This window comes from Stegodyphus dumicola, chromosome 9 (genome assembly GCF_044657685.1).
Source record: "Stegodyphus dumicola isolate Sdum_Otavi_A_Nest chromosome 9, ASM4465768v1".
In the NCBI taxonomy this organism is placed as follows: Eukaryota; Metazoa; Arthropoda; class Arachnida; order Araneae; family Eresidae; genus Stegodyphus; species Stegodyphus dumicola.
In genome coordinates, this window is record NC_140776.1 from 112,145,109 (window position 1) to 112,163,009 (window position 17,901).

Consider the following 17,901-nt stretch of genomic DNA (forward strand, 5'->3'; position numbering starts at 1 on the left):
GCAAATGGAGACTCTTCTTCATATATGTAGATGATTTTAATGAATCCACCTAGTGTTATTTCACAGATACAATTAGTAATTAATAATTGAAACGAATCTGCGTTTATTGCTTTTAAATCGCTTAGTTTGCTAATCTATAACAGCATAAACTTTAAATTATTTTACGCTTTACTAAACAACATCATAATGCCGCGTGAAACATAAAGTTATTTTAATTCGGGAAGTGGCACCACATTTCTTTTAAATCGTCGAGTTTCTGTATTAAATTTGAAAGAAAAATATATTGCTTTTTGTCAAGTGGCAATCAATACATTTCTTTTATATCGCCGAGATTTCTGATTAAATTTGAAACAACTGTCTTACGCTGAGTATCAGCACAAAATTTTTAAAATCACTGAACTTTTAATCAAAAGTTCCTTCAATTCGCACAAAAACGTAATAAATAAAAAATAAGTTCAGTATATAAGTTGTCTTACTAATCACGATTCACTATTTTTTTTCCAGTAATACAAATTATACAATTTTTGTAACATACAAAACGAATCTTTGCATAGTGTTTTAGGATTCCAAAGAAAGACAAATTTGGAATCGCTATCATGATGACGACTTTAAAGTAATTCAATTGATTTTGCAAATAAAAGAAACAGTCACTGTGCAATGCAATTATGCATGAACATGTACTTTCTTGGAATTTATTTTTGTCAATAATATTTTTTTATGTCTCACCTTTCTTTTTTTATTTCACATCAAAAATCTCAAAATACGTATTTTTATTGGCGCATTAGTTAATGGATTCAGAAACCTCTACATTTCTTTTGTCTGCCAAATATAATGAATTTCTTTCCTTTGTTATATCATCACATTGTATGTAATTTCTCCTGTCCTGAATGTTTTTTTTTTTTTTTTTTTTCTTTTTCAGTCCAACGAGCTCGAAATCTCCACAGTAAAGGAAGGAAAGGTAAAAATATTATATCTATTGTTCTTTCAACGGAAAAACTTTGATTTTAAAAATTTATATTAAAAATTAACAATAATTGCTTTCCAATTTTTCTGAATCTTCTGACATCGATTAAATTAGTACACCAAAGCAGTAGCCTCGAAATGGCGATCCGTGGGTCACATGCGGCCCCCGAAGCAATTTTATGCAGCACGCGAAGATATTTCACTTATGCAATTCAGTTACAATTTCAGTGTATTTTTTGCAGAGTTGTTTGAAGTCCGTGTTTATTTTCTATTAAACACACACAGTTACGAATTTTTGCTCTAAGAATAACTTTGGAATACATTTATGTTCGAACAGTTTTTTTCCACAGTTGAAAATAATGAGAATAGAACCCGAATGACCGATATGCGCATCTACAATCCTTGATAAAGATAACTTCTGGTAATTTCTTTGTTAGGCTGCACATGTTATCAGAATCGAAACGCCACATAGTATCAATCTTCAGTAAGCAAAAAGAACTTTATAATGATTTATATAAAAACATATATATTTTTATTTGTGCGTCACATAAAAACTTATTAAATAAGAAAGAGACCTTATTCCCATTACTTATTCTCAAATTTTGTCCTGCTTAATAAATTTTCTCTGAAAAATTGGAAAGTTTCCATGCTTTTCATATTTGAAATTAAATTATTGAAAAATTAAATAAGCATATTAGAATTATTTGAAAGAAATATCAGTATGTATGTTTTGATAAATATTTAGTAACGAAATTTAATTTTTTTTCTTTTAATTTTGTTAAAAAAAAATTCTGGCCCGTCAACCGTTTTTAGATCGCGCGTTCGGCCCGCATGCAACTCGAGTTTGAGACCATTTCATAAAGGTGTCATATATAGTGTTGTGAGCATCGGGTGTTTCTTTAATAATAAATTCAGATAAGCAGAAAGAAATGAAAATTTGTTAGGAAAATAGGCACAATAAATATTACACATGGCACAATAATGGCAGGAAGTAGCTCTAGGAGAACGCAGATATTCAGCAGTTCTTAACGCACAAAATAACTTGTAAAGTTCGTCAGATCACTCTCAGAGTAAACCCTAACTCGTAGTTCATGTAACCGTTAAGCCTTACCGCTGTTTCCCAACTGTTTCGTAACTAAACCAACTCCCCAGCTCCACTCTGCTGTGGAAACTACTGGAAGAATCGGTCGTAGGGCTTGGAAAAGGTTATAAAGTATTTTCTCTCTCCTTTCTGCATGCCTTCTGATGTAACGGCAGTAACGGTGCGTATTCAAGAAGTCCAGGTTCGAGTCCTGGTGAAGTACCATTTGCACTTCCAAGCAGGTTAGTCTTATAATTCTTACCGTAAAAACGGTACAATAAAATTACTTCAATATGTGAATAAATCAACAGACGAACTAACTATTTACAAAATTTATTTACAACATGTTAGCTATTTTAAATTACTCTTAAAACAAGAGTTCAAAATCATTATTACCGACTCAGTCAGTTCTTGTAACAATTCTCAAAACAGAGTACAACAGGGTTGCCACAAAAGTATGCAAAATCAAATTATGCACTTGAACGCTACCTAACGGCCAAATCGGCAGTCATAACACCCGGCGATGGCATTTCTCATTTTTTACGTCTCCAGGCATCAAAAAACCTAAAGACTATACAGTGGCACCTGAACTAAAAGGTGGTGGATGATGATTCTTCACCACCAGGATTTGGTGATTGGGTCCCCTAATCCAAGGTCGTCCTTTGAAAAAGGAAGTATATAAGGTATTTTCCCCCTCCTTTCTACATGCCTTTGTGGTGTAACGGTAGCACACTCAGCGCGTATTCGCAGGTTCGGATTCAAGTCCCGGCGAGGGCATTGCTTATTTTTCCCGTCTCCAGCATGAAAATAACCTAATGACTTTACAAGATGTTTTTGCAAATCTTTCAGAAAGTCGCCAAGTTGGCGGAAAATAGCCAAATATATCCAAGGCCTTTCAGTTACGAAATTGCTTATATCTTATTTTCAAATTGAGCTATTTTTACATTTCCAAAACCGTTGCACTCAATTAAAACGTTTGTAACTTTATGTATCAAATAAACACTTAAGATATGTGGCCATCAGTTACATTAAGTACAAAATAAACCATGCAATTTCCATTATAAAAGTAATAAATAAGCAAAACAATGCAAAATATTACAGGAATACAGAAAATCAAAAATACGATAAATAAGCTTAAAATCTACAAATATTTACAACTTTGCTGAGGATTGCACGTTGCGGGCAGTGCTATTCCTCAAAACCAGGGACAACTAATTTTCATTACCGAATAAGGTGCAATGCTGTCGAAGTGCCCCTTCCTTAGGTTTAGTAAAAGGAATTATTTGCATAGGCGCGAGCAGTCTCTCGTAAGTTTTGATTGCACCATTGATGCATTCCGTTCTTAGAGAGAGATAGCAATATTATGAGATCTGATATGTTTTGCTATCATAAAATGGTCACTAGATCTAATTGAATGTTAAACCTTGCGAATTCTCGCACAGGCGTAACACAGGGTGTAAAAGACTCTTATTTATCACGATCTAGTTAACAGATAGCACAGACTTACGTACTTATAACCAAAACACCGTCCACTTGCGGTGAGAATTTAAACGATAATCTCTACATATAATAAGAGTCTGTGTGTGTCTTTAGTTCGTTCTGCGCGTAAGCTACTAGACCTAGGGCTACGAAATTTGGTACATAGTGTGCATCTAGACAAGAGCCAATGCATCTCGAAACAATTTTTTCATTTTTTCATTTTTTTTTTTTTTTTTCCAAATTTTATATTTTTTGATGAAATCGCATCAAATCGATTATTCTCTCTCATATCAGCAACAATGGCACGTAGCCATTGTTGCTGATATTAGCACTGTTGCCACTCGTAAAAATGAGGGCGATAATTTTGTGCAGTTTTTAAATTTAATGTTTCTCTTGCATACTGGACGTTTGTCGAGAGAAGACAACGGGAAGTTGAATTTATTTATTAGGATAATTAATATTTGTATTAAGAGATATTGCTTGTTTCATTCTATTTTTTTTTAAATGTAATATATTTTTATTGAAATTTGTGGGGTGTTTTATATATATATATATATATAAAGTTGCTTTGCAGAAAAAAATTCTGTGCAGTTTTTCAATTTAATGTTTGGTGTTCCCTTTAGCTATTTTTCCGATTCATTTAAAAGCCAGACGAAGGCTGGCAGCGTAGCGGCTAGTTTAACAATAAATTTAAAGGTAAAGATGTAGTGGTAGACTATACAATTCAATATAATCTGTCAAGCTGATTCAGAAACCTACACTGGCAATATACTAAACTAGATGGTCAGAATGCGTGACCACTTCAAAGATTAATAGCTGGAGAAAAAACTAGGAAACGTACACTTTCACTAGCGAAATCACGCTCTGTCTAACCTTTTCGTTCCAACAGTTTAAATACTCTTGTTCAACTACTTCATTTGCATCCTGAGGAAGAAATGTGAGGGGAAATAAGAGAATTGAAGAAAGGCTCGCAAATTAAAATAACTATTAGTAATACTTAGATAGGACTCTGCAATATTATCATAAGCAATTATCGTGTAGCAGTTCATTTCATTCTCATCTACTCCAAACATCGGTATTTGTTCATTAGATGTGCGCAATTCATTATTCTTGACATCTAAACAAAATCCATACTTATTTAGAAAGTCGTATCCGAGGAGATATGAATCAGTTATATCAGTCACATAGACTATGTGCTTATGTACACAAAACGCAAATTTATGTGTACCATCATTTTTCAATGCATTGGCATTTCATCTTCTCTCACGGTTTGTAGATTCAAGGATGAAGTCGTATGCAGTATCAGGTGATCGTTGAACTGCCGAGCTATATCATTTCACAGAATTTTCCAGTTTTCTTCCATGTCTGTTATCATGCGGGTTGGAAAACACGAATCCACCATAGTCCTTGATTTCGTCGTGAACAGAAGATATTTGGAGAAATTAGTTTCTCTGCTGCTCTTTCAACATATTTTCCGTTTTTTGAACTGGTTGCGCATAACGCTAAATGTCCTTTCCCATTACAGTTCCAACATTTTATCTTACTTTTATTATTCGTCTTGTTTGTTTCATTCGGATCCACTCTTTTAAATAGTTCCGCCACTGCTTTCAGCATCTGCATTGCAGACACCCAAAATTAGACAGGTTAACAGCTAATGCTGTTGTGTCTATTAGAGTGAACGATAGCGAGCTGTTCTGGGATAAATTTAGTACTAATTTGCATTGGTCGGAGGACTTCCCACTGCTGTCCGAGGTTGGTAAGTGAGCTTGAGCGATTAGTCGATAGAAGCAGCCAGTAATGTTGCCAGGAACTTATTCTTCGTAATCTATAATGTCAAAAGGCAAACCGCCTAGTTTGTAGCATATTCATTAATCCTGTCAGTCGATCTCTTTTGTCTTGAACATTATAGTTTTGAATTGAAACACACAAGAAGTTGACAAGTAAAATATTTTTAATGTTTTAATATGTCTATCTGTGCTATTTGATTAAAAGTGAGAGCGATAACTTTCCTATAGCGAAATAATAAATAGCTCTGCGTTGAAATATCATTAGGTTAAGTATTCTTATAAGCATAATTTAGCAAAAGAATTACAGTATTATTGAAATACGATTCTTTAATATTATGTTTACTGCCTTCTATTCTCCATTTCCATACTTGCATTTTGCTCAATCTCCGCTTTAATGGCATGTACTAGTGCACTCTACCCAAGCGCTTTCTTTATTTCAAGATCCCTGACAGAATCCACAAAATACTAGAGACTCGGTGTGTCTTTAATTTCACTCCCGCAATCCAGGAATGCTAGCTGTTTTAACTTTTCATGTCGATTACCAGTTCTTGAAGGACCTCTCCTGTTTTCTGCTCTCGAGTCTTAACCTGCAGTCCATAGTAATCCTTAAGTAAGACTCGGTGTGTCTTTAATTTCACGCCCGCAATCCAGGAATGCTAGCTGTTTTAACTTTTCTTGTCGATTACCAGTTCTTGAAGGACCTCTCCTGTTTTCTGCTCTCGAGTCTTAACCTGCAGTCCATAGTAATCCTTAAGTAATGTTTCTCCAAACCGCAGTTCTAGCGTATTTAGAGCATCAATATCCGAACGCTTTTCAGGTGGTAGCGTCTGTAGAATGTCCAGTGCCTTTCCTCCCAAACAGACTGCCACATTTAGGCTTCCACTGATTTGTTTCAAAAATCCTTTTGAATTGCGTTTTATACACGTACTATGATCACTTCCCATCAGATGGTGAGAGCTTAATTTCGGAAAGAGATAACTGGTCTGGAATGTTATTCAAAGCAGGATGAGCTAGAACGTTCAAAGCAAGTTGAGCTGGCACATCATTTATGGATTAAACCGGCTCTACAATTTTCTGTTCTAGTCTTAGAATCTCCTTTTCCAGTCTCTGATTCAGATCTTAAATTTCTTCATTTAAGAGAAAATTTTACACTTTTAACTTCCCCTTCTGTGGTGGCTGTTCTCTTGTTCATAGCACCGACAATTTTCCCTTCGACAGCAGCAATATTCTTCGTTTTATGTGAGGTCTGACGAGATACTTTCTTTTATTTCTGATACTTTCTTCATCATTTCAGCAGCACTTCTTTCGATGGTGTTTTTCATTTCCGCACCCTTCGCGTGTGTCACAGTCTTCATTTCTACTGCTTCCCTCTTCATTTCAGCGGCATGTCCGTCGATGGAATTCTTCATCTCAGTGGCACTTGCGGCTACCTTTTTTCTGGCTGGCAGCAATAACTTCCATTGTGACTTTCAGTTGTTCTTCCATTCTCCTGATTATTGGCATTCAAAGAAACCCCAAATTCCGACACCATTTGTTTCGAACTACGGAATCGTTAATGTTTCTTTGAATAATAAGTCCAGATAAACAGGAAGAAGTGTACAATTTATTAGGAAAATAGGCACAATAAGTAGTACACAAATAAAGACTGAGAATAACTCAAGGAGAACGCAGATATTCAGCACTTCCTCCTGACACGCAAAATAAGTTGTTAAATTCGTCATATAACTCTCAGGGTAAGCCTTAACTCGTAGTTCAGTTAACCGCTAAGTCTCGCAACTGTTTCACAATAGAACTACCCAGCTGCCCGGTCCGTATTTGTATTCTGCTGCAGATGCTCTAGAAACTTTTAGAAGACTCGGTCGTAGGGCTTCGGAAATATGTTTTCGTGAATCTTCCAGAAAGTTGCCAAGTTGGCGAGAAATTACCAAATATCGCCAACGAACGAAACTGCCTATATCACCAGTTCTAAGAGAATTATTTTTACAATTCCAAAACCGTTGCACACAAAATAAAAAAAAAAAAAAAAAAAAAAAAAAATCTATAATTTTATGCAAGCTAGGTGGCTATAAATTACATTAAACACAAAATAAGTTATAAAATTACTGTTTTAAAAATAATAAATAAGTAAAACAGTACAAAATATTACAGCAATACAGAAAATAAAAAAGTACAATAAATAGAATTGAAATATGTACAGATACTTACAACAATATGTTTCTTTTTTTCGGGGGGGGGTTACTTTCATTTTTTGAAGTTGATTTGCAAGTCCAAATGTTCTTTCCTACTTAACTGGGATACTGGAAAGTTTGGTTGACATACTTAAAATTATTAATTAACAGGCGATGCTTCTTGTTAATTTTTTTTAATGAAAATACAGTACAAGAATCAACTGACTGTGAGTTTAAATTGATAAAAACATGTTTGATGACGTGTTTAAGTCAAGAAAAACGGAATTTTCTGCATTTGTTGGTGTAAAAAGAGTTATATTTTTTAATAATTACATTATGAGGACGTCATCGACAACAGTATCTTATGAAAGTCACTTAAAGTCATAGAAATTAAAGGTGTTGTATTTCTAATTAACTATATTAAAGTATGCTATTGTTTGAAATACGGTGTACTCCTTATTATCCGGGTACGGATTATTCGTACTTAACAGTTCCCACGCACGCACTCAACGTTATGCGCCAGAGTAGTAGAAATTAAGCACAGTAACATTCATTCGATCATGGAAAAAGAGCCATCTTAATATAGAAGTCAGAGATTTATTTAATTGTGAAAAAGTTGAGGTAATAACTGAAGTTGTATTTCAAAAAATTAAAAACGTAAAATGCTTCGAAAATGTCGACTGGGAAATCATCGAGGAATGGTTCCATTGCGATTCGACTGAGTCTGGCTTTCAATACTTGAGTGATAGGGATATCGTCTCAAGAACAGAAAATCCACAGAATGGCATTGAAAATACAAGCCAAGAAAATACTGTCAATTACATTAGTCAATGGGTTCTGTAAAAGCTCTGTTGCATTTTGTCGATCAGAGGGGACTTGAATACAATGATAAAATAGCATTTCGGAAAATACGCAGTGAATTTTGACAAGTATTTAATCGTTCTTAAAAATAAAGCAAACACTAATTTTTTAAGAAATAAACATATACTATATGCATGAAAATGTATCGTTTGGATTATCCGAGTTTTTCATTATCCGTGACTTGCTTCCCCGGCATTAGCCAAGGTCATCTTAATGAGAACTCTCCTTTCAAAAAGACCTTGCATTATCCCGGATAATCGAGAGTCCACTGTACTAGTATGTAAATTATGCAGGACCGCCTACTCTTCTGAACGCCTAGAGAGCCGAAAATGCTACAGCTGGGCCAGCTCGTAATCAGTAGTGGGGACTACGAAAATTTTATGCTGCCAGCTTGTTTGCAGGGAAAAGGAAATCGTGAGACATTTAACTGAAAATTAATTATTAAGATAAGCAATATTGACTATTTCTCGTTCCCTTATATTTTTATAGCTTCAGAAATCGATTTAATTCAATTTGAATAACTGAAAATATTTTTATTTCATGCGATTAAGCTTCTTGTTAATTATTTTAAATTAAGGAATAATTTTACATCAAGTTTTTTTTATATTGCGGTACTTATGTTATGCTCTCCTGGCAAGACAGTGGATTTGGCTCTTTCTGCATTGTCAAGAAACAGATGGTTACCGATTTGCGCATGCAAGAAGCACTCGGTTAACGATCAAAATGGTTTATCGTGATTGCCTTGTGTCAATACACTGACTACCAATAAGTATTTGGACACCTATGCAAATGACGATATCTGCGGTCCTAAGGTACGTCACGGACTCTGCCGGTATATATCGTGTAGAAAACAGCATCGGCTTTAGTCGCATGCAAGATGCCTCGCAGTTTGGAGCTCTCTGATTTCGAGAAAGGTATAATTATCGGGTATCACAAATGTGGCCGATCCTTAAGGGACATATCTCGCGACCAACCGATGGCCCTCATACGCGAGGAGTTTCAACAGGCATCCGGGAATATTGTTTCAATGAATACCATCCCTAAGGAAGCACATCTGATTGGTTTTCATGATCGTGCTGCTGCCCATAAGCCTTTGATCACAAAGTCCAACCGCGCTGCTCGGTTAATGTAGTGCAAAGCACATCGAAATTGGACCGTAGATCAGTGGAAACGGGTTCTTTGGAATGACGAATCAAGGTTCACCCTTTACAGTTCGGATGGCAGGCGTCTGGCGTCTACCTGGATGGCAGGCGTCTGGCGTCTGCCGTCTACCCTTTACCGTCTGGCGTCTACATGGAGAACGTCTCCTGCCAGAATGCATTGTGCCAACAGTCAAGTTCGGCGGAGGTGGAATTATGGTCTGGGGGTGTTTCTTCTGGTATGGGCTGGGACCCTTGGTCCCCATTCATGGTAAGCTCAACTCCGATGCCTACTGCACTATTTTGGATGACAATGTGCTTCCTACGTTGTGACAGTTTTACGGGTTGGACCCCTGTTACTTTCAGGACGACAATGCCAGTTGTCATGTTTCGACGTTAACCCGTCAGCACACGCGCTGGGGTAAAATCCAACCCACGTGTAGTCTTTTCTTAGAAAATAAGGGAAGGTCGTACGTGACCTTTCTAGTACTTCATGCACCTTTCAAGATCAAGGTTAGAAAGGGGTCGTCCAGATGAATTTTCCCCGGGTCCTTGGGATTTTGTGTTTTTTGTGTTTTCGGGGGATTGTAGCTACCCCGCGCGTGTAGTAACGTTTCACTTCTAGAGAGATATTCATTGAGATGAGTGCGTACGAGCGGGAACAGTAACGACTGCGGGTTCTTCTCGCTAATGTTGAAACTGATAGCGAAATTGATGATTCCGATTGTAAGTGCAATAATATTTCTGAAAGTGCTCGCGAAACTGATTGTGACCAGTAATATGATGATTCACATGATTTAGGCAGCATATCTTTTTGACATCAGAGGATTTTTATGTTTGAAAAGATGGAACAATTTGAAGTAAAAAATTACCCTCGAAAAACGTTTGGACACGGCCGCACAATATAGTGACACATTTACCCGGTGTCAAGAAAAGCTTTAGAAATTTAAAAAATCCAACTGAGTGTTTATTGCAAATTTTTGATGAAGAAATAATGGAAGATTTGGTGAAATCAACAAAAATTTACATTTCATCAATAAAGAAGCAAATTCTCTAGAGAACGTGATGCACAAAAGACAAACGTAGCTTAATTGAAGACGTTGTTTTTCCTGTTATGTTACGGTGGAGTGCTGAGAATAGCACTCCTCAAAACAAAGATTTGCGGTCAGCTGATGGAAGCGGAATAACTGTTTTTCAAAATAGCAATGTCTATCAACCGATTCCACTTCCTGTTGAGGTGTATTGGTTTGATGACATAAATTTACGAGCAGAGCGAAAGATGACGGCTAGACTTGCACTTATTAGAAATGTTTTTGAAATATTTATCAAAAACATACGAAAAATATATTCGTTATCTGAATATTGAACTATAAACGAAAAATTAGAACCCTTTTGAGAAAGGTATCAATTCAGACAATATATAAAAAGTAAGCTACTAAGATATGGAATAAAAACTTTTACTTTGTGCGATTCACATACATTTTATGCATACAACCTAGACATTTATGCAGGTTAGCAGCCTGTCGGACTATATAGACAATCAAAGTGGCATTGGATGTTGTACAAAGACTTATTGCACCCATAAGTGGCACTGAAAGAAATATAACTATGGACAATTGTTACATGAACATTCCTTTGGCCAATGCATTATTGAAAAAGCACAAATTGACATGTTTTGGGACACTTCGAAAAGATAAGCGTGAAATTCCAGAAAAAGTTCTGTCAAATAAAACAGGCTTCTGTATTCTTCGTGTTTTGGGTTTAGAGATAAAGAATTAACACTTACTTCATGTATGTTCCAATAAAGAGTAAATCGGCTTTTGTTCTATCATCCATGCATGAGGATAATCAAATCGATCCATTGTCTAAAGACCGGCTCAAGCTCGAAATGATAACTTTTTGACACTCTACAAAAGGTGATGTTTATAGTGTTGATGAGTTATGTGGAACTTAGTCTGTTTCAAGAAAATGCCGCCGCTGGCCTGTAACGGTATTTTTCGGACTAATGAACATTGCAGGTATAAATGCTTTTATTATTCATCGATCAAATGTGTTATTTATATTTTTTAATATTCATATTTAGAATCTATTTTTTGATATGAATAATTGTATGACATTATATTGAGTTTTAGGGAAAAAGATAGTAAGAATGCAGCCTTTTCATATTCATCTAGTGCTTTATCAAACCACTCTTTATAATAAACACTTATGTTTAAAAATATGTACATATGAAAACTGATTTTTCTAATATAAGAAATCATATATGCATCTTACATAAGATAGTAGTTTTGCTTAAATTTTGATTCTTATGGCTTAGTTTAGGTAACCAGTATGGAAATGTTTGTATAACTTAAAGTAAGATTATCTCAAATTAAAACTGCAAAAAAGAATTCAAAAACTTAACAGAATTCACAAATTCATTTATTCACAAATTCAAAATTAGTCATTTATACAGCCATTTAAAAAAAGAAAATGCATTTATTTATACCTTTGGGGGGGGTGAACTTCGAAAAACAAACACTGAGGTAAAATTTGTCCCGCGCGTGTACTAACGTAGTGCAATGATGCGCGTGTGAAGGGTTAACTAAGGCTTGGTATGGTGCCAATGGAGTTCATCGAATGGACTGGCCTGCCCAGAGTCCAGACCTGAACCCTATCGAGAATCTCTGGGACGAGTTGCATCGCCGAATTCAGGGGTGCACTACCCATGCAAATCGTGAAGGAACTTCTTTGTCTTCTCCAAGCCGAGTGGAAGAAAATACCACTAGCTGTCATACAAAGACTTGTGGAAAGTATGCCCCGGAGTGTCCACGCTGTAATTACCTCTCGTAGAGGCTCTACCAACTATTGATTTTGAATAAAGTTAGTTTTTCTTTTCTATCACAGGTGTTCAAATACTTATTGGTAGTCAGTGTATAGGGGTATTTCATTGTAAAATACTCATTCAGCTTACTATTCTTAATCATCCCTCAACGGGGAAAAAAGTTGCTTGTCTATGTTGAGGCACTTTTAGCAGTCATTTCTGGGTCGCCGAAAAGAGTTTGTTAAAGAAGGAATTTTTTAGTGTGTTTATATAAATATTTTCAATAAATTGTATTGAATAAAATAATAGATAAAATTTTCCGATATGTTTAATAATAAACAGAATTTTCTGTAATGTTTATGTATATTGTTATGTTAAATAAATTGCCAATGTAATTGTATTAAATACAATAATTAATGAACGCGCACTAAATACGTTAAATTTAACTGTGTTGTTAAGTAGATTGCTGCCAAAATTGTATTAAACACTATAATAAATATAAATGCATTTTAAATTCCCTATAATATGTGTATATTAAATAACTTGTGTTATATAGATATTGAATGAATTTCTGATTTATCGTTTACCGTTCGGAGTTTTGTTTTCGTGAATGTTTACAAATTGCAATTTCCTAAGCCTGGACTGCGTTAATGCCGTATTTTCTGGCCTAAGCCACTACAGAAGACAAGTACCAAAATTTCTGACAGCGTTTAATTTAAAAAATAAAGTCATTATTTAAAAAAGAATAGTTCTTTTCAAAATAAGAATAATAGTACATATTAGTAATTGTTTCTTATTTTGGGACAATTAGGTACCAATGATGTATTCGTCCTTATTCAGATGGGGAAGGAAAAATTTCAGACTTCTGTTAAGGAAAAGGTATCAGATCCTGAATGGTACGAGGAATGTGACTTGTAAGTATTTTTTCTCAGTTTTTCTTATAAAATTAAGTCATTAACGGAAATCCACGATCATTTACTTTCAGTAAAACAGATTCGATTCTTATGTTATGTGGCAAGAAAAATGCTTTTCATAAGAGTAATAAAAAGATAAATTTCTTTACAGAAAATGCAGGTGCGTTACGAGTTACGGTTTCGCATACCACTATCTCACGAGAGAAACAGAACACAATGTTTGTTGCCAATCTGCTGCAGCTAAGTATTGGCATCAAAAGTTACGGCTCGTCATAGCAGTTATTGGTATGATTTCGTTGAAGGCCTGTTATATATTTAATGTTTATCTGGCTTCATTATCGGAAATATGGTCTACTTCTTGACAGTTTCTTAAATATCATTTAATTGAGTGTATCAAGAATATGAAATGCACAAAATCTGTATAGCCTATGGCCAAATATAATTCATCAGTGAGAAATTTCGAGAAAATATGAACAAGTTCTTGAATGCCAGTCAAGAAACAAGCCATAAAATAAGTTCGCTGGTTTCGCAAAATGAAGAATATCACTCTGACCACATATTTGGTAGATAATAATTACGTATAGTCTGTAAAATCTAACGGTTTATTTTGGATTCTCTGCTTTTCAAATTAATGCAAGAATGAAACTGTGGATGTCTTGAACATAGGAAATGTTAAACATTGCTCTTACTCCAATAAGATTAATATTTGTTTACATTTTTTAGATATAGAACTACACAGACAAAAAATCTGTCATCGTTCTTTTTCTTCTCTTTTGCTTCATGTTGCCATTCTGGCGAAAAGAAAATTGCATGCGAGAATCCACAGATACAGATACGCGATACAGATACAGATATATCCACAGATACGCGAATGATGTCGCCACACCCCCCCTTCCCAGTGATAGCGTTATACCTCGTAATCTTTCAGGTATGCAGGAAATCTCACCTTTCGTCCAGCTTTTGTGTTTCTAGGATGAATATCTTGGGAAGAATCATTGTCTCCAGGAAGTGGAGGTGAGATTTTGGAGTTATCAGCTTCATGTGTCGGGAGATTTGTTGTTGTTTCATTCTTGAGGCTGAAACATGTTTTCAGTCTATCTATCGATATCCTTTTAATTTTTCCTGAAACTTCCACATCGAAAGATTTCTCAAAACGTTCTTTAACTAAATATGGTCCGAGATAGGTGGTTGAAGAGAAGATGAAATTATGTTATTATAGATGAATACGTGTGAACAATTTGCTAAGTCCTTGTGCACGAAAAAAAAAATTTTTTTTTTTTTATGGCTGGTTGTTGGTGTTGGTTTTAGGTTTTGGATGTGACTTTGCAATTTTTGTATAAAATCTGAATGCGTAACAGTGGGGACACAACTGAAAAATTCTCCAGGAAAACAGATTGGTGAACCGTACACAAGTTCAGCAGAAGAACAATGGAAATCCTCCTTAATGGTGGATCGAATGCCAAGAAGAATCAAAGGTAGGACGTCAGTGCAAGAATTTGTCTTTTGCAGGTGGGATTTTAGACTGTTTTTCAAGGTTCGATGTTGCCGTTTTATTAAACCATTAGATTGTGGATGATAAGCCGTGGTGCTGTTAGTCTTGAAGCCTAGGTATTTGCTCAAGGATCTGAAGAGTTGGCTGTCAAATTGTCGACCTTGGTCAGATGTTATCTTTTCTGGAATTCCAAATCTCGAAATCCAAGTCGCGAGGAGCGCATTTGCGACGGACTCTGCAGTTTGGTCTTCCAAAGGTACAGCTTCGACCCACCGAGTGAATCTATCGATGATGGTAAGCAGGTACCTAAAACCTTTGCAAGATGGTAAAGGTCCAACGATATCGATATTAAGGTGCTTGAAACGTTGATTGGTAACTTTGAATTCAGCAGCTGGAGCATGGATATGTTTGTGAATTTTGGCTCGTTGGCATTGCAGACATGCTCTGGAACACTGCTGACAGTCTTTGTTTATGCCAGGCCAAATGAATCTTTTTGTCACCAGCTTGTTGCACGAATCCCAGGATGGGATACGTTATGTATAGAAAGAAATACTTGTTCGCGAAATTCTTTAGAAATGTATGGCCTGTTGAAATTAGTGGAGGTATCCCAGTAAATTTTCTTATTGCTATCCGGAATAGGAATTAGTACTATTTTGAAACTGGAATTTGATTTGAGAATCCTGAGGTCTTCATCCTCCTGGCAATCTGCTATAACTGTATAATCAATTGGAGGTGGGATAGCGATGGTGTCGATTCTCGATAGCGTGTCAGCTACAATGTTTTCTTCTCCAGAAATGTAGCGTATGTCTGTAGTGAATTCAGCAATGTAGTTCAACTGTCGTACTTGTCTTGGAGAGGCCTTATCTAAATTCTGGTGGAAGGCGTAAGTGATAGGTTTATGATCAGTGAAGATAGTAAATGATCGTCCTTCCAGAATGTGTTTAAAATGCTTCACCGCTAGGTAGATTGCAAGTAGTTTTCGATCGTATGCGTTGTAATTTCTCTGTGTTGGTGATAGGGATCGGGAGAAAAACCTTAGCGATTGTTTTTCATTATTAGATAGTTGATGAATCACAGCACCCACGGCAGAATCAGATGCATCTGTAGTTAGGGTGATCTGCGCCATTTGATTGTGGTGAACTAACATTACAGAGTTGCACAGTGCGTTTTTGATATCAGTGAAAGCGTTCTGCGCATCTTCGGTCCAATTTAGAGGATTTTGCTGTTTTTCTTTGCTCCTTTAAGCAAGATTGTCAGAGGTTGTTGTAGTTTGGCGCAAGTTGGAATGAAACGATGGTAAAAGTTCACCATGCCCAAAAATCTGCGGAAGCTTGTGAAGGATTCTGGTTTAGGATATTCTTTAATTGTATCGACTTTGGATGGAAGTGGCTTGATTCTTTCCGTTGATATTTCATATCCTAAAATTTCAACTTTACTCAAGCCAAATTTGCATTTTACAATGTTTATGCACAGTCCATAGTTATTGAGTCTTTGCAAGATTAATTCAAGATGTTTTTTGTGTGTTTCAGCATCTGGAGGGCGATGAGAATGTCGTCGAGATAGCAAAATACAAAGTCTAGGCCGCTAATCACTGTGTTCATAAATCTTTGGAAGGTTTGTGCAGCATTGCGTAAGCCAAATGTCATGTAAGGAAATTCAAAAAGTCCGAAAGGTGTTGTGATTGCTGTCTTCGGAATATCAGCTTCATGAACAGGAATCTGTTGGTATGCTCTTATTAAATGGTTGAAAAAAATCGTTTTTCCGTGCAGAATGTGAGTACAGTCAGTTAGAAATGGTAGTGGGTAACGGTCTGGTACAGTATTTGCATTAAGGCCACGGTAATCGCCACATGGTCTCCAGTCACCGGATTTTTTTAAAGTGATGTGTGATGGACTTGACCAGCTGCTTTTCGGTGGTCTGCAGAGACCTTCTTGCAACATATAATCCAATTCCTTTTTCGCGGCAATCAACTTTTCTTGTGAAAGTCTTCTGACTTTAAAGGATACGGGGTTACCTTTGGTTTCGATGTAATGTTGCACATCATGTTCTTTAATTTTACTGTTTTTTATGTTGGGTTTAAGTAAGTCAGGAAATTTGTTTAGGATGGCTCTATATGGGTTTTGAAAAGTATTAGCAATGAATTTAGGAGTGGCGCTATTGTTACACAAAGTACCTTTAGCCATTAATGAGGTGGTGCCATCGATTAATTTCCTGTTTTTACTATCGACTAACAAATTAAAATGTGAAAGAAAGTCTATTCCCACGATAGGTTTATTAACGTCCGCAATGATAAAAGGCCATTTGAAAGATCTGCGTAGCCTTAAATCGAGCTCCAATAATTTTTGACCGTATGTTTTGATTGTTGTACCGTTAGCTGCGAATAACTCAAGCTTAGCCATAGTTCTTTTTTTCCGATGATGATGGTGGGATAACCGATATTTCTGCCCCAGTGTCAATTAAAAAATGGGTTGCTGATGCGTTGTCACGAATATATAGACGACTCAGCTGTACCCCTTGACTTTCTATCGTCATCGAAGGCCGGGGAATCAGTTTTCCTGTTTCGAGACCTGGTATTTACATGGTGGGGTGCACTTGTACGCTCTCTCACCAAAGCGTTGATAAAAATAATAATTATTTGGGTCATTGTTATTTTTGAAACGATTTCTAGAATTCGACCTGTATTGTCGTCTTTGTGGACTGGAATTTCTACGCGTATTCATTTCTGCTATCTGCAGTGTCAAGTTTGATATCTGCTTCTGTAAATCTTCGGGGGTAATGTTATCAGATGGGGAAAAAACAATGCGAGCTACCTGGGATGGATTGGGATTTCATTCCCATATTTTGTCAGCCATTGTAGACAATTTGGACAAATCATCACTGCTTACAGATAAAATGCTCCGCATATCAAGTGGTAGTCGTTGCATCCACAAAGTTTTTAAAAATTCATCTGGCACTTTCTCAGCCGAAAAGTTACGCATTTCGCAGAGAAGTTGGGATGGTTTCTTATCACCCAGTTCTAATTCGGTCAGACGTTTTCGGGTTTTCTGTGTTTCAGAGTCGGCAAAAATTTCAATCAGCCTTTTTTTAATGGCTGGATATTTGCCGTTGTCTGGTTGTTTGGTGAGAATATCAGAGATTTGTGACAATGTCCCTTTTCAATAGAACTGACTACATAATCGTATTTTGTTTGATCAGCCGTAATTCCGGCGTTTCG

General features: G+C 36.1%; 1 protein-coding gene across 2 annotated transcripts in view; it reads left to right on the plus strand.

Moving 5' to 3' along the window:
• Rip11 (Rab11 interacting protein) overlaps positions 1 to 17,901 on the plus strand; it is a 153,255-nt gene that overhangs the window by 69,366 nt on the left and 65,988 nt on the right. For both annotated transcript variants that reach the window (XM_085823922.1, XM_085823923.1), the window contains exons 2-3: positions 920 to 958; positions 13,093 to 13,195. In XM_085823922.1, coding sequence (XP_085680048.1) covers positions 920 to 958; positions 13,093 to 13,195 — 142 coding nt within the window. The remainder of the gene's footprint in view (positions 1 to 919; positions 959 to 13,092; positions 13,196 to 17,901) is intronic.